Consider the following 18,440-nt stretch of genomic DNA (forward strand, 5'->3'; position numbering starts at 1 on the left):
CCACATCCATATGCCCCTTCCTAACCAATGACACCACAAAGCTCCTAATCCACTCCCTGGTTATCTCTACTGCAACTCCCTCCTCACTGGATTACCTTTATACAGGCTCCTCCCCCCTTCAGTACATCATGAATGCTGCTGCCAGACTCATCCACCTTACCAACCATTCAGTGTCCTCCACTCCTCTCTGCCAATCCCCCCACTGGCCTCCATTCAGTGTCCTCCACCCCTCTCTGCCAATCCCTCCACTGGTCTCCATTCAGTGTCCTCCACCCCTCTCTGCCAATCCCTACACTGGTCTCCATTCAGTGTCCTCCACCCCTCTCTGCCAATCCCTCCACTGGTCTCCATTCAGTGTCCTCCACCCCTCTCTGCCAATCCCTCCACTGGTCTCCATTCAGTGTCCTCCACCCCTCTTCTCCAATCCTTCCACCGGCTTCCATTCAGTGTCCTCCACCCCTCTCTGCCAATCCCTCCACTGGCCTCCATTCAGTGTCCTCCACCCCTCTCTGCCAATCCTTCCACTGGTCTCCATTCAGTGTCCTCCACCCCTCTCTGCCAATCCCTCCACTGGCCTCCATTCAGTGTCCTCCACCCCTCTCTGCCAATCCTTCCACTGGTCTCCATTCAGTGTCCTCCACCCCTCTCTGCCAATCCCCCCACTGGCCTCCATTCAGTGTCCTCCACCCCTCTCTGCCAATCCCTCCACTGGTCTCCATTCAGTGTCCTCCACCCCTCTCTGACAATCCCTCCACTGGTCTCCATTCAGTGTCCTCCACCCCTCTCTACCAATCCCTCCACTGGTCTCCATTCAGTGTCCTCCACCCTCTCTGCCAATCCCTCCACTGACCTCCATTCAGTGTCCTCCATCCCTCTCTGCCAATCCCCCCACTGTCCTCCATTCAGTGCCCTCTGCCCCTCTCTGCCAATCCCTCTATTGGCCTCCATTCAGTGCCCTCCACCCCTCTCTGCCAATCCCATCATTGGCTACTGCTCACCCAATAAATTAAATTCAAAATACTAACAATTTACGAAGGCATCCACAACTCGCCTCCTCCCACGCTCATCTCCAGGACTTTTCCCCAGCCTCTCTCATCGTCTGGAGCTTCTTACCCAAATTTGTTTGACTATCTCCTACACTGTCCACTTTTAGAGGATCCCTGAAAAAACCCTTCTCTTCAGAGAAGCCTATCCTGCTCCCCTACCTAACAATAGGACTGTTATTTTCTCCATCAGACCATCCCCCACCGTTATTGCCTTTTGTATCAATCAGCACTCTCTTTAATGATCAGGGCCCTCTGATTCCTCCTGTATTGAATTGTATCTGTACTGTCTGCCCTCACATTGTAAAGCGCTGCGTAAACTGTTGGTGCTATATAAATCCTGTATAATAATATATGTGTGTATCACCATCTGATGGAGATAAAAGACGTCACAGTGACTATGGAGGAAGAGGACGGACATGACGGGGGGGGGGGGGTTACTGGGTGTAAATAGAGAATAAGATCTTATTACCTCCTCTGCTGCCACTTTCAGTGATGTCTCCTCCTTCTCCTTCTATAACAAAGAGCTTTCTGTCTGTAGCTGACATCACTTCCTGTCTTCCATAGGGACTTCCTGTCTGGTTATAAGCGAGATCGCCATCTTGTGGATCTCAGAGGAACTGCAGCCCGAGAAACGTCTCATATAGTACATATCCTTGTGCTGTGTATGTACTGGTAGGGATGAGCCACATGAATGTGAAAAATCAAAAGTGCTAATTTTAAAGGCTTATATGCAAGTTATTGCTATAAAAAGTGTTAGGGGACCCGGGTCCTGCCCCCAGGGGACATGTATCAATGCAAAAAAAAAAAGTTTTAAAAACGACCGCTTTTTCAGGAGCAGTAATTTTAATAATGCTTAAAGTGCAACAATAAAAACAAAATATTCCTTTAAATATTGTGCCGGGGGGTCCCCTTAGTCTGCCTGTAAAGTAGCACATCTTTCCCGTGTTCATAACAGTACCGCATGAAAAATTACATTTCTAAAGGAAAAAATTTTATTCAAAACTGCTCACGGCTGTAATGTGTTGTCGGATCTCGGCAATATAGATAAAAATCATTAAAAAAAACAGAGTGGCTCCCCCCCCCCCCAAATCCATATCAGGCCCTTTGCGTCTGGTATAAATATTAAGGGAAACCTCGTGCCAAAATTTTTAAAAAAATGGCGTGGGGGTCCCCCCAAAATGCATACCAGGCCCTTCAGGTCTGGTATGGATTTTAAGGGGAACCCCGCACCAATTTTTTAAAAAAAAATGGCGTGGGGGTCTCCCGAAAATCCATACCAGACCCTTATCTGAGCACGCAACCTGGGAGGCCTTAGGAACCATACCAGGCCACATGCCCTCAACATAAAGAAGGTGCTTTGGGGTCCTCTTCATCACAACCCTTGCCCGATGATTGTGGGGGTATGCGGGTGGGGGGCTTATCAGAACCTAGAAGCCCCCTTTACCAATGGGGTGCCCAGATCCCACCCCTCCCTATGTGAATGGGTATCAGGTACATTGTACCCCTACACATTTACCAAGAAAAGCGTAAAAAAAATGACAGGAGACAGCTTTGGACAATTAATTTAATCAAATTTTTTTTTTTAAAGTATCCCGCGATGTAAAAAACTCCATGGGAGGCGTCCAGCTGACTGCAGTCATTTTTCAATGATGGCTGTTATATAGCTGAGGTCAAGTGATGTCAGAGGGGGCGGGGTCACCTGTTTACATCACCGGGTGGCCCCGCCCTTGGATATATAAGCGCTGTAATCGTGAAAAAGGCTGCAGATGGCGGGGCACCTCCCATGAAGGCAGAGTTTTTACGTTTTTTTGGGGGAGAAGGTGCTTTGGGGGACCCCAAAGTACCCTCCCCATTTTGAGGGCATGTGGCCTGGTACGGTTCAGGAGGGGGGGCACTCCCTCGGCCCCCTTTCTGCGGCCTTCCAGGTTGCGTGCTTGGGTAAGGGCCTGGTATGGATTTTGGGAGGACCCCCACGCCATTTGCCCTAAAATCCATACCAGACCTGAAGGGCCTGGTAATAGACTGGGGGGGGGGGGGGACTCACGCAATTTTTTTCAATGATTTTTATGTATATTGCCGGGATCCGACAATAAATTAGAGCCGCAAGCCATAACACACACAGAAGTAAATGGTGTTAAACTGGCAGTAACGCACACAAAACGATATGGCATTAAACTGGCAGTACCGCACACAGAACTATATGGCATTAAACTGGCAGTAATGCACACAAAACTAAATGGCGTTAAACTGGCAGTAACGCACACAAAACTATATGGCGTTAAACTGAATGAATGAAATACTTGTATAGCGCACAATGCGAACTGAATCGCCTCTAGGCGCTGTGGCGAGCTTTGATCGTCTGCTAAAAGAGGAAGGTCTTGAGTTTTTTCCTAAAAGCCAGGTGATTTTCTTCTAGGCGGATGTTGATTGGTAGAGCATTCCATAGCCGAGGCCCTTGGACAGCGAATCTCCGATCCCCCTTGGATTTATAGCGGGCTTTGGGCACGAGGAGGAGGTTTTTGTTGGCTGATCGAAGACTGCGGTTTGGTGTGTAATGATTTATTTTCTCCATTAGGTATTGCGGAGCTTCTCTATGCACGCATTTGTGGGTGAGGCAAAGGGTCTTGAACGTGATCCGATTTTTTACGGTTAGCCAATGTAAGCTCCTCAGTGAAGGAGAGATGGATTCCCAGGGTTTTTTTCCTGTTATCAGCCTTGCCGCCGTGTTTTGGATCAGTTGTAATCGCGCAAGTTGATATTGTGGTAATCCTATGTAAAGCGAGTTTGCGTAGTCCAGTCGTGAATTAATGATTGTTCCAACTACCACTGCTTTGTCATTCTTTGGGATAAAAGGGAGGAGTCTGCGAAGCATGCGCAGCAGATGGTGAGATCCACTGACTACGGCTCCTATTTGCGCATCCATTGACATTTGTGCATCTAAAATAACCCCGAGACTCTTCGCTTTGGTCTTTGGGGAGATAGTCTGCCCAAAGACGGTTGGTGGAGACCAGGAGGTTTTGGTTGCGGGCTTATGATTTGGGTGTAAGATAAGAAGCTCTGTCTTTGATTGGTTCAGCTGGAGGGAGTTGGTGGTCATCCAGTCCTCTATTGATTTGAGGCAGTTTTCAAGTTGTTGTTGGTGATCTTTTTTTCCATTGATCCGGAAATAAAGTTGCGTGTCGTCAGCGTAAGAGTGGAAGCAGAGATCTGAGCATCTGATAATTTGGAGAAGTGGGCGAATGTAAATGTTGAAGAGAACGGGTGACAACGGAGAGCCTTGAGGGACTCCGCAGGTGACTGCCCGAGTTTCGGAGAGGAATTTTCCTAGTTTCACTGTCTGTGACCGATTTCCTAGGAAGGACGCGAACCATTGGAGATCTATGTCTTGGACTCCGGCTACTTCTGTGAGGCGGACGAGTAGAGTATTGTGATCTACTGTATAAAACGCTGCACTTAGGTCTAGCAGTACGAGGAGACACGGCTCTCCGTCATCTGCTGCTTCGAGGGCGTCATCCCAAATCTTGAGGAGAGCTGTTTCTGTTCCATGACCCCGGGCGGAAGCCTGATTGCAGCGGGTCCAGGAGTTTGTGAGTATCCAGGTGAAGTTGTAGCTGATGTACTACAGCTTTCTCCATGATCTTAGAAATGGTGTTGAGGCTTGTAATTGGCCTACGGTTGTTTGGATCCTGAGGGTCCAGGTTTGGTTTCTTGAGTAGAGGTTTGACGATGCCTTGTTTGAGGATGCTGGGAACAATCCCTTCGTGGAATGATTGGTTTATGAGGTGGGTTATTTTTGGAGCCACGATTTCGGAGCATTCTTTCAGTAGTTTTGTGGGGATGATGTCAATAGGTGAGGTACTGTCACGCAGTTTATTAATGATGTTTTTTGCGGTGTCTACGGTAATTGGGGATAGTGATAATTTCGGCGGTTGCGGTATGTTGGTGCAGACATCCTCTTTATGTATTTGCTGGCTGAGGTTGGATGTTTTCTTCTGACAAATTGTTTTCCTGATGGTTTTGACTTTATCAATGAAAAAATTCGACAGTTTGTCACAGTAATCCTGGGATTACAGTAAACTGGCAGTAACGCATACAGAAGTAAATGGTGTTAAACTAGCAGTAACGCACACAGAAGTAAATGGCGTTAAACTGGCAGTAATGCAATCAAATGAATGGTGTTCAACCATTACTACAGTGAAACTATCTGAGCGGTCCCTACTCTAGCTGCACACTCCGAAAAGCTGAATAATGGTCCTCCTCACTACACTCACACTATCCCTAGACTGACACTAAACTAATATTCTACACTGACTATGGAAGAAAAATAGCACAGTATAGAACACTAACTAATTGATAGCACTGAACAGAGCCCTGTTCTATCTCTCTCCATGCCAAAATCACACTGAAAATGCCCGTCATTGAAAGAATACTTTTATACTGTGGGGCGGGAATGAGCCATGATTGGATAAATTCATGATGACAGTGTCCATTCATGACTCTGACAGTGCTCTGTGCCCTGATTGGCTGAAGCTTTCACTGCTTCTTGACTGGCTTGCATAGAGTCCTGACCTCAAGCTGATATGCTCAGGTTGGATTAAGAGGAATTTTACGTTTTTTGTTCTACCTCAAAACCCTTTGGAGGAATTAGACTGCGAGTCAGGCCTTCTCGTACAACATGAGGTCAGAGCCTGACCTCACAAATGTTCTTCTGGAAGATGGTCAAACGTTCCCATAGACATACTCCTAAACCTTGTGGACAGTAGACACGGGCGGCGTCAAAAAAATTGTTTTGTTTTGTTCCGTTTTGTTCCATATGAAAAAAAATTCTTGGTACGAAATTTAATTCGGATTGGTACGAAATATGAATTTTCGTTAGATTCGTAAACTTTTCGTTAAAATAACGAAAGTTCGTTATGATGAATTTATCATTATGAGGGGCTCCCACCATCCCTGTGCTGTGCCGACTTCCTCTGATTGGTGAACAAAACACCAGCCACGTTTCTGTTAATTTGGATCCGAAATTCATTAACAAAATTTCGTATGAAATTCGTAAGCATAGAAATTTGTATTTCGGATTCGTACAAATTCTCAATTCGAAAATACGAAACTAATCGCACATGTCTAGTGGACGGCCTTCCCAGAAGAGTTGAAGCTGTTGTAGCTGCAAAGGCTAAGTCCTTAAAGACATGGAGGAGCAAGTTTGGGGTGGAGGAACTTGACTGGCCTTCACAGAGTCCTGGCCTCAACCCGATATGCTCTACCACCACATCTGCTTTCCATCCCAAGCCTTGCTGTAGTGAGTCGGTTCGACATCCCTCTGTGTTGGTGTCATCACATCCAGCGCGCCACCCGACTACACCAGCTGCACCGTCCGGCGGTTTGGAGTCTTATGTCCGGTCCATTGGGGGCCTCTTCACATCACTGACTCTTACGGGTTCAATCAGTGGTCCACCATCCCTTCCATAGTGTGGATGCCCATGCAACATCTGACACCTACACACCTTTTGGTCGCACCCAGCACCAGCCTTGACATGCCTGAGTCAGCCTGTTGAGGTTTGGGTGAGATCGAGGTTCAAAATCATGCGTGATGTTTAACATTGATTGTCAGACATATTTTAACCCTTTCCATTCTTGGAATCCTTTGACTTTACAATAAACCTTTTTAATCACAACCCGAGGCATAGTCAATTTGATGACTTTTCTGAGGTATGGCTCATGTGGTTTGTAGCCCTCACACTCCATCGCTAGATTAAGAGAAGTCTAACTGGGATTACTGGGAATTAATGTTTATAACCTTCCCGTAAACAAGACTCAATTTTCTCGCTTAAATTGTGTGTCTTCAACTCTTTTGGGTATCACTAAAAATGTCTGAACCCAGAGTGTCAGAGGACTTGTAAGATTGGGGCAACCAATGGGGTACAGATTCAGCAAGCGGCTCTCAAAGGGGTGGGGGGGGTTAGCGCCCGGCTCAGACAAACTATTAGCTCTCGGTCTATTTTCAATGTGCAAAACCATTTGTAATGGAAGCTTTTTTATTTTTCTGACCCTGGAGGCAGAGAGGTTTTATCCAAGGGCAAAAATGTACCCCTACCTGCAGGTCACCACTGGATGTGCCGATACGGGTGGAGACATGTTTACAGCAGCAGACAGCCTTGCTCCTTTTCATCGCTCATGGGGAACAGGCTGGGCAGAGATTAGAACATCTGAGATCCCGGGTGCGGGTATTTGCAGTATACTTGCTGCACCATGGTCACGTAGGATGTTATATAGTTACATAGCTACATAGTAGGTGAGGTTGAAAAAAGACACAAGTCCAACCTATGTGTGTGACTATATGTCAGTATTACATTGTATATCCCTGTATGTTGTGGTTGTTCAGGTGATTATCTAATAGTTTCTTGAAACTATCAATCGTCCCCGCTGAGACCACGGCCTGTGGAAGGGAATTCCACATCCTTGCCGCTCTTACAGTAAAGAACCCTCTACGTACTTGAAGGTTAAACCTCTTTTCTAATTTTAATGAGTGGACACGAATCTTGTTAAATTCCCGTTTGCGAAAAAGTTTTCTCCCTATTGTGGGGTCACCAGTCCGGTATTTATATATTGTGGGGTCACCAGTCCGGTATTTATATATTGTGGGGTCACCAGTCCGGTATTTATATAATGAAATCATATTCCTTCTCAAGCGTCTCTTCTCCAGAGCTCACAACCTTTCCTCATAACTAATATCCTCCAGACCCTTTATTAGCTTTATTGCCCTTCTTTGTAGTGGCTCCATTTCCAGTACATCCTTCCTGAGGACTGGTGCCCAGAACTGGACAGTATACTCCAGGTGCAGCCGGACCAGAGTCTTGTAGAGCGGGAGAATTATCGTTTTATCCCTGGAGTTGATCCCCTTTTTAATGCCAATATTCTGTTTGCTTTGTTAGCAGCAGCTTGCCATTGCTGAGACCATCATCTACTAGGACCCCCAGGTCCTTCTCCATCCTAGACCCCCCCAGAGGTTCTCCCCCCCAGTCTATAGATTGCATTCAGATTTTTGCCACCCAAATGCATTATTTTACATTTTTCTACATTGAACCTCATTTGCCATGTAGTTGCCCATGTGCCATGTATGAATGAGACCCAAGACTGGATTTTAGCTAACCTTACCGTGCAAGGCGGCAACATCATATTGTGGTGGCCAGTAAAAAAACTTTAAAAAAAAATGCGTCCTAAGAAATTTTACGAAATGTTTTAAGAGATGAAAAAATAAAAAATATTGTGCACTGCCTACCACAGGATGGTGACCTTAGCACCTGGTCAACATGGTTGGCTTTTATTCACTCTTATGCCCCGTACACACTGATGGGAGACACCAGGTGAAAGGGGTCACACTGATGGGAGACACCAGGTGAAAGGGGGCACACTGATGGGAGACACCAGGTGAAAGGGGGCACTCTGAGGAGAATTCCTGAGGTAAGTTGGATTTTCCTACAGAAAGTGTTTGATGAGAGCTCGCTGTCGGAAATTCCGGCCGTGTTTAGGCTCCAACGGACATTTTCCATTGGAAATTCCAGCCTTGTGTAGGCTCCATCGGACATTTTCCATTGGAAATTCCGACCGTGTGTAGGCTCCATTGGACATTTTCCATTGGAAATTCCGACCGTGTGTAGGCTCCATCGGACATTTTCCATTGGAAATTCCGGCCGTGTGTAGGCTCCATCGGACATTTTCCATTGGAAATTCCGGCCGTGTGTAGGCTCCATCGGACATTTTCCATTGGAAATTCCGACCGTGTGTAGGCTCCATCGGACATTTTCCATTGGAAATTCCGGCCGTGTGTAGGCTCCATCGGACATTTTCCATTGGAAATTCCGACCGTGTGTAGGCTCCAACGGACATTTTCCATTGGAAATTCCGGCCGTGTGTAGGCTTCATCGGACAATTTCCATTGGAAATTCCAGCCCTGTGTAGGCTCCATTGGACATTTTCCATTGGAAATTCCGGCCGTGTGTAGGCTCCATCGGACATTTTCCATTGGAAATTCCGACCGTGTGTAGGCTCCATCGGACATTTTCCATTAGAAATTCCGACCATGTGTAGGCTCCATCGGACATTTTCCATTAGAAATTCCGACCGTGTGTAGGCTTCATCGGACATTTTCCATTGGAAATTGTGGCCGTGTGTAGGCTCCATCAAATATTTTCCATTGGAAATTTCCGACCGTGTGTAGGTTCCATCGGACATTTTCCATTGGAAATTCCGGCCGTGTGTAGGCTCCATCGGACATTTTCCATTGGAAATTCTGGCCGTGTGTAGGCTGCATCGGACATTTTCCATTGGAAATTTCCAACCGTGTGTAGGCTCCATCGGACATTTTCCATTGGAAATTCCGACCGTGAGTAGGCTCCATCGGACATTTTACATTGGAAATTTCCGACCGTGTGTGGACTCCATTGGACATTTTCCATTGGAAATTCTGACCGTGTGTAGGCTCCATCGGACATTTTCCATTGGAAATTCCGGCTGTGTGTAAGCTCCATTGGACATTTTCCATTGGAAATTCCAACCGTGTGTAGGCTCCAACGGACATTTTCCATTGGAAATTCCCACCATGTGTAGGCTCCATTGGACATTTTCCACTGGAAATTCCAGCCCTGTGTAGGCTCCATCGGACATTTTCCATTGGAAATTCCGGCCGTGTGTAGGCTCCATCGGACATTTTTCATTGGAAATTCCGACCGTGTGTAGGCTCCATCGGACATTTTCCATTGAAAATTCCGACCGTGTGTAGGCTCCATCAGACATTTTCCATTGGAAATTCCGACCGTGTGTAGGCTCCATTGGACATTTTCCATTGGAAATTCTGGCTGTGTGTAGGCTCCATCGGACATTTTCCATTGGAAATTTCCAACCGTGTGTAGGTTCCATCGGACATTTTCCATTGGAAATTCCGACCGTGAGTAGGCTCCATCGGACATTTTCCACTGGAAATTTCCGACCGTGTGTAGGCTCCATCGGACATTTTCCATTGGAAATTCTGACCGTGTGTAGGCTCCATCGGACATTTGCCATTGGAAATTCCGGCCGTGTGTAGGCTCCATCGGACATTTTCCATTGGAAATTCCGGCCGCGTGTAGGCTCCATCGGACATTTTCCATTGGAAATTCCAGCCGTGTGTAGGCTCCAACGGACATTTTCCATTGGAAATTCCCGCCGTGTGTAGGCTCCATTGGACATTTTCCACTGGAAATTCCAGCCCTGTGTAGGCTCCATCGGACATTTTCCATTGGAAATTCCGGCCGTGTGTAGGCTCCATCGGACATTTTTCATTGGAAATTCCGACCGTGTGTAGGCTCCATCGGACATTTTCCATTGAAAATTCCGACCGTGTGTAGGCTCCATCAGACATTTTCCATTGGAAATTCCGACCGTGTGTAGGCTCCATTGGACATTTTCCATTGGAAATTCTGGCTGTGTGTAGGCTCCATCGGACATTTTCCATTGGAAATTTCCAACCGTGTGTAGGTTCCATCGGACATTTTCCATTGGAAATTCCGACCGTGAGTAGGCTCCATCGGACATTTTCCACTGGAAATTTCCGACCGTGTGTAGGCTCCATCGGACATTTTCCATTGGAAATTCTGGCTGTGTGTAGGCTCCATCGGACATTTTCCATTGGAAATTTCCAACCGTGTGTAGGTTCCATCGGACATTTTCCATTGGAAATTCCGACCGTGAGTAGGCTCCATCGGACATTTTCTATTGGAAATTTCCGACCGTGTGTAGGCTCCATCGGACATTTTCCATTGGAAATTCTGACCGTGTGTAGGCTCCATCGGACATTTGCCATTGGAAATTCCGGCCATGTGTAGGCTCCATCGGACATTTTCCATTGGAAATTCCGGCCGCGTGTAGGCTCCATCGGACATTTTCCATTGGAAATTCCAGCCGCGTGTAGGCTCCATTGGACATTTTCCATTGGAAATTCCGGCCGTGTGTAGGCTCCATCGGACATTTTCCATCGGAATTTCCGTCACACGAAATTTGAGATCCGGATCTCAAATTTTCCGACAACAAAATACGTTGCAGCAAATTTCCGATTCTGTGTAGGCAATTCCGACGTGCAAAATTCCTACGCATGCTCGGAAACAATTTGACGCATGCTCAGAAGCATTGAACTTGATTTTTTCTCGGCTCGTCATAGCGTTGTACATCACCACGTTCTCGGCGGTCGGAATTTGGTGTGACCGTGTGTAGGCAAGACAGCTTGAGCGGAATTCCGTCTGGAAAACCATCGGAGCTTTTTCCGACCATAATTCCGATCGTGTGTACACGGCATTAAAAGCAGCTGGGGACAGATGCAACATTGGATCGATGCTCCATCGACCTGGGTAAGTATAATAAAAAAAAAAAAAAACCCTCTGCCTCCTAAGAACCCCCCCCTCCCCCAAGCAAATATTCCCACTGTAAAATATCTCCCTCCCTCAAATATCCTCCCAAAAATTAAACCCCCCGTCTCTAAGCCGACTCCCCAAAACAAAAATATCTCCCTCAGTCTACACCCTCTGCCCCAGCAAAGATTTCTAATTGTGAAGAAAATCTCCCTCCATCCAATCAAATTCCCCTCCCAAAATCAAATCCACCCCCTGTAAACTTCTCTACAAAAAACTCCCCCCTTCTCCAAAAGCAAACCCCCCCCCTTGCCTTAACCCCCCTCCCCACACCAAAAGAAATTCCCCCAGGCTGGAATTCTCACTTCCTCCTTCCCAAAAACAGAAAATTGATGCCTCCCCACTTACCAGACCTCAGATTCAGCACGACACAGAGGTAGGAAAACTTCTGCATCCCCAGTCTCCATTCGGCTGTGTCATATGATACCTCAAGGAGGAGTTTAGGAGTTCCCTCAACTGTGCACTGTCAATTGCCGGCATCTGAGACCTCGCAGTCATTTCATGCTATTCGGGGGGACCCTTTACTAAAATGAGGGGATTGGGCACAATAGAAAGGGGGCCTGGCTGCTGCACTCGGAAACTCTGATTGCTTCCACTGTGCCGATGCTGAGGCTAAACAGCAGGGAAACTGTCTGGGTATTTTGCCAGGATGCTCTGGGGGAAGGGGGTTTTGGAACACCCATGACCCCCCTCCTTATCTACGCCCCTGCCGTGTGCAATACATACAAAATAGAATACAGAACTTCCACATTTCCTTTACACGTTCATTCAACAAAGTTTTTAGAAACAGACGTGTAAGTGTTTGTGAAATCTTCCCCCACAAAATGTACTCAGCCAATGAGAGGTAATGACTCAATTTTTATTTTAAATGGTCTAGAGGACCACCTTTTAATTGATGGTCTTAACGCGTTTCGTCCTGGAAGACGACTTGAGAAAACAGACCCCTTGCAAGAGTTTACACCACAAAATGTACTCAGCCAATGAGAGGTAAGGACTCCATTTTTATTTTTATCCCGCTATCAATGGCCGACACGGTACAACACTTCATCCATGTCTTTGGTGATCTCTGGTCTCCTTATCAACTGTTTCTTCCATGATGAAGATCAGCCATGGAGTATATCTGAGGTGTATATCAGGGGGTGCTTCTTCCCCACATGTCCAGCAACATTCATATACAAGACATTTCCCACACTCACTAATACACCTCCAGGGTTGTGTGGGACCCCCTGATGTACAAGAAGACAGGACTTCAGTGAGGAACATTTCCCTCACTCAGGACAGGAAAGTGGCTTCTTCTTTGAGTGCAATCTCTGATGTGCGTAAAGATTGGACTTCCTTGAAAAAAATTTCCCACACTCAGGACAGGAAAACGGCTTCTCCCCCGTGTGGGATCTCTGATGCCTGTCAAGATGGGACTTCTGCGAAAAACATTTCCCACACTCAGGACAGGAAAGTGGCTTTTCCCCCGTGTGAGATCTCTGGTGTCTGTCAAGATGGGACTTCAGTGAAAAAAATTTCCCGCACTCAGGACAGGAATACGGTTTCTCCCCTGTGTGAGATCTCTGATGTCTGTCAAGATTGGACTTCTGTGAAAAACATTTTCCGCACTCAGGACAGGAATGTGGCTTTTCTCCCGTGTGCAATTTCTGATGTTTATAAAGACTGGACAAATCTGAAAAACATTTCCCGCACTCAGGACAGGAATAGGACTTCTCTCCCGTGTGCAATTTCTGATGTTTGTAAAGACTGGCCTTCTCTGAAAAACATTTCCCGCACTCAGAACACGAATACGGCTTTTCCCCGGTGTGCAGTCTCTTATGTCTGTGAAGACTGGACATAAATGAAAAACATTTCCCGCACTCAGGACAGGTATACGGCTTCTCACCTGTGTGCAATCTATGATGTGCAACAAGTTGCGATTTTAGTAAAAAACATTTCCCGCACTCAGCACAGGAAAACTCTTTCTCTCCTGTGTGCGATTTCTGATGTATGGAGAGATAAGACTTCTGTGAAAAACATTTGCCGCACTGAGGACAGTAATAGGGCCTCTCTCCTGTGTGAGTTCTTTTATGTACTTTAAGATTGCATTTCAAATTGAAACACTTCCCGCACTCAGGACAGGGAAACCTCTTGTCTGTTGGAAGGACGGCACCGTCCCGCACAGTCTGAGGTTCCTCAGGATAGGAGGAATACGATGGTCCGGCACCGTCCCGCACAGTCTGAGGTTCCTCGGGATAAGAGGAATACGATGGTCCGGCACCATCCCGCACAGTCTGAGGTTCCTCAGGATAAGAGGAATACGATGGTCCGGCACCGTCCCGCACAGTCTGAGGTTCCTCGGGATAAGAGGAATACGATGGTCCGGCACCGTCCCGCACAGTCTGAGGTTCCTCGGGATAAGAGGAATACGATGGTCCGGCACCGTCCCGCACAGTCTGAGGTTCCTCAGGATAAGAGGAATACGATGGTCCGGCACCGTCCCGCACAGTCTGAGGTTCCTCAGGATAAGAGGAATACGATGGTCCATCTACACTGTGTGGTGCCGGATGGACATTTGAGGTAGTCGGGTTTTCTCCTGGACTATACTGTGTGATGTCCTCATCTTCTACTTTACAGTCTGGAGACAAAGTGAGACAATCCTCTGAGGTTTTCCTCATCTCCCGTCCATCTACTAAAATAGAAATACAAAGATTATTACTAGACATGAGCCGATTGGTTCCCCTAAATCAGGGCTCCGCCCACATCAGGCAGCTTTGTCTCTGAGGATCTTACAATTCCCCCCTCAAGGTAACTGGAACTGCCTCCTCCCAGCCAGGTACTACTCACAAGGGTTCTGGGGACAGAAAACCACCTCTTAAGGTTTGACTTATGTCTTCCTTCGCTCCAATGCCTCCAAAACTGCCATAATCCTCCTCCCTCTCCTCGAGTGTTCTGTGGCTTCCCAAGAATGGTGTCTGCATAAAGCAGAACCTTGAGTGGAAAGGAAATCCTCCTCTTCCTCCCACTGCTCTGCCTTGAGTGCCCTGTCCATAATGCCACGCAGAATCTGCGCCAGCAGGAACAAAACAGGGATTGCTTGAATGCCACCATCCTTGTGGCCTCCTCAAATACAGTGCATGCATCCTTTACGGGGGGGGGGTGGGGAAAGAGCCTGTGGTTGTGCCATACTCCCACAGGTACTCGTTGATGTTCCTCTGCTGCATGTGCAGCAGCTGCAGGATTACCAAAGTTGAGTTCCACCTGGTGGGCATGTCACAAATCAGGCGGTTTACGGGCAGGTGGAATTCCCGCTGAATTTTAGCAGACTGAGTACTGGCTGTGTATGAACGACTAAAACGGCTAGACTTTTCTGGCCTGCTTTAGCAGATCTTACAACCCTACCTACCTACCTTACCTACTTAAGAAATTCTGCAACACCAAATTTAGGACATGTGTCAGGCATGGCATATGAGTCAACTTTCCCTGTCTAAGGATGGACAGGAGGTTTGTGCCATTGTGGTACAGCACATTCTGCAAATTCCCGGAAGGGGGCAGAATCCACCAGGCAGAAAGGCAGACATTGTAAAGCCAGCAGCTTTGACAAGCTTGAATTTAGACACTGGGCATGTGGGTGGCAGTGACTATTTTTTTTTTCCACTGCTATCGTTTACAGCTGGTGGTGTGCTGCAATGACCTGGGACACCCTGCGCTATACCATCAACTCTGTCAATGGAGGCCGCTGATAGGACATGAGGTATAGCGGGGGCAGACTGAGGTGAGGAGGAGCAGAATTGCGCCCCTTTTGTGTGGCTTTCAGGTGCTCTTGCCAACGGGCTAAGTGGTGGGAGGTTAAATGCCTTCTCAAGCATTGGGATACCCAAATGGCTGGTGTTTTTGCCACTCTTGAGGCAAAGTTTGCAAATTGCAACAGTGCGATCGGCTGCACATGTGCTAAAAAAAGGGCTGAGCTGTGGGAAGTGGGCCGGGAGATAACAGCTCCACAATGCGATGGAATAGAGTGGCTGCTCTCTACTCTTCCATGATGGCTCCCTTGTTGGGGTTGTGCCTCACCCTCTGCTCTACCCGGCACCCACGTCATGTCATGACCTCATCATCATCTCCTCCATCCTCATCACCACCGGAGACAACTTAGCAATACGCTGCGGCGGGGGGAACATGACTGTCAATTTGTGTACCAGTGTTCTCCCCTCTTGGTAGGCTCATGTTCCTGCCTTCCTCAACCTCAGAACCAACATGTGACTGAGGATGAGGACGGTTTATGAAGCCAGTCCACCACCTCCTCTGCATGCTGTGGCTGGATAGCATGGGCAACATCACTAAACAGAGGAAATGATGCCCTGCATGAGGACGATCCACGTCCACCTTTGCCTGTGGACACCTGCGCTGTTGCCCCCTCATAGTGCCATGGGAATATCTGCCTCTCCTTGTTGTTCTCCCAGACATGATGGGGGGTTTATTAGAGAAATGTGTACTTGGATGCACTTTAATCAATGAAAAGTGGCGTTTGGTGCATTTTAACCTGAGTACTCACTACACAGACACTCTCCACTGACACACGTCAATATACAGCAGTAAACGTTCCCTAACACAGTTGAATATACTGCAGTAAAAGTGCACTAACACACCTCAATATACTGCAGTAAATTTACACTAACACACCTCAATATACTGCAGTAAATTTACACTAACACACCTCAATATACTGCAGTAAATTTGCACTAACACACCTCAATATACTGCAGTAAACGTGCACTAACACGCCTCAATATACTGCAGTAAACGTGCACTAACACACCTCAATATACTGCAGTAAACGTGCACTAACACACCTCAATATACTGCAGTAAACGTGCACTAACACATCACAACATACTGCAGTAAACGTGCACTAACACATCACAACATACTGCAGTAAACGTGCACTAACGCACCTCAATATACTGCAGTAAACGTGCACTAACACACCTCAATATACTGCAGTAAACGTGCACTAACACAGTTCAATATACTGCAGTAAACGTGCACTAACACAGTTCAATATACTGCAGTAAACGTGCACTAACACAGTTCAATATACTGCAGTAAACATGCACTAACACAGTTCAATATACTGCAGTAAACGTGCACTAACGCACCTCAATATACTACAGTAAACATGCACTAACGCATCTCAATATACTGCAGTAAACGTGCACTAACGCACCTCAATATACTGCAGTAAACATGCACTAACACATCACAACATACTGCAGTAAACATGCACTAACACAGCTCAATATACTGCAGTAAACATGCACTAACACGGTTCAATATACTGCAGTAAACATGCACTAACACAGTTCAATATACTGCAGTAAACATGCACTAACACAGTTCAATATACTGCAGTAAACGTGCACTAACACAGTTAAATATACTGCAGTAAACGTGCACTAACACAGTTCAATATACTGCAGTAAACATGCACTAACACAGTTCAATATACTGCAGTAAACATGCACTAACACAGTTAAATATACTGCAGTAAACATGCACTAACACAGTTAAATATACTGCAGTAAACGTGCACTAACACAGTTCAATATACTGCAGTAAACATGCACTAACACAGTTCAATATACTGCAGTAAACATGCACTAACACAGTTAAATATACTGCAGTAAACATGCACTAACACAGTTAAATATACTGCAGTAAACGTGCACTAACACAGTTCAATATACTGCAGTAAACGTGCACTAACACAGTTCAATATACTGCAGTAAACATGCACTAACACAGTTCAATATACTGCAGTAAACATGCACTAACACAGTTAAATATACTGCAGTAAACGTGCACTAACACAGTTCAATATACTGCAGTAAACGTGCACTAACAGTTCAATATACTGCAGTAAACATGCACTAACACAGTTCAATATACTGCAGTAAACATGCACTAACACAGTTCAATATACTGCAGTAAACGTGCACTAACACAGTTCAATATACTGCAGTAAACGTGCACTAACGCACCTCAATATACTGCAGTAAACGTGCACTAACACAGCTCAATATATTGCAGTAAACGTGCACTAACACAGTTCAATATACTGCAGTAAACGTGCACTAACACAGTTCAATATACTGCAGTAAATATGCACTAAGGCACCTCGATATACTGCAGTAAAACATGCACTAAGGCACCTGAATATACTGCAGTAAACATGCACTAACGCATCTCAATATACTGCAGTAAATGTGCACTAATGCACCTCAATATACTGCAGTAAACATGCAGAAACGCACCTCAATATACTGCAGTAAACATGCAGAAACGCACCTCAATATACTGCAGTAAACGTGCACTAACACACCTCAATATACTGCAGTAAACGTGCACTAACACACCTCAATATACTGCAGTAAACGTGCACTAACACACCTCAATATACTGCAGTAAACGTGCACGAACACAGTTTAATATACTGCAGTAAACGCGAAACGAACGCACCTCAATATACTGAAGTAAAGGTGTAAACGTGCCCTGAAACACTAAACTGACAGTAAAGTAAAAATGAACGTTCTCACTACACTTTCACTATATTCACACTACACTGACACTCACTATAGTGCACTAACTGTCTAGTAGCACTGAACAGAGCCCTGTTCTGTCTCTCTCCATGCTGATATCACACTGCAAATGGACACTCTGGGAAAGGAAACTTTTATAGAAGGGGGTGGGTCTTTGAGCAATGCTTGGGCCCAGTCATCATTACTTTCTCCAATCATGACTCTGACAATGTTCTGTGCCTTAATTGGGCACATCCTTCATTGCTTCAGCCAATCAGGGCTTCCAATGCACTGTGTGGCATGCAATACATTGTGGGGCGCTTGGCGGGCCAAAGAAACGCCCCAACAATTCGGGTGTTCGTTGAACGGGCTAACAGCCATTATTCAGCCTGAATTCATTCTCG

The 18,440-nt window shown here is 46.3% G+C and overlaps 3 protein-coding genes across 5 annotated transcripts in view; 1 reads left to right on the forward strand and 2 right to left on the reverse strand.

Annotated features, from left to right (window-relative positions):
• The window catches only part of LOC143955341 (uncharacterized), a 107,725-nt gene extending 90,935 nt beyond the window's left edge, over window positions 1-16,790 (reverse strand). Inside the window, exon 1 of the mRNA XM_077465410.1 lies at window positions 12,757-16,790. Within this exon, the coding sequence (XP_077321536.1) occupies window positions 12,757-14,187 (1,431 nt within the window). The 5' untranslated portion in view covers window positions 14,188-16,790. The remainder of the gene's footprint in view (window positions 1-12,756) is intronic.
• LOC143955596 (uncharacterized) overlaps window positions 1-18,440 on the forward strand; it is a 464,194-nt gene that overhangs the window by 329,252 nt on the left and 116,502 nt on the right. The window lies entirely within an intron of this gene.
• The window catches only part of LOC143955521 (uncharacterized), a 246,193-nt gene that overhangs the window by 149,566 nt on the left and 78,187 nt on the right, over window positions 1-18,440 (reverse strand). The window lies entirely within an intron of this gene.

Source organism: Lithobates pipiens, unplaced genomic scaffold (assembly GCF_037356315.1).
Source record: "Lithobates pipiens isolate NorthernLeopardFrog02 unplaced genomic scaffold, aLitPip1_a1.2 Scaffold_35, whole genome shotgun sequence".
Lineage (NCBI taxonomy): Eukaryota > Metazoa > Chordata > Amphibia > Anura > Ranidae > Lithobates > Lithobates pipiens.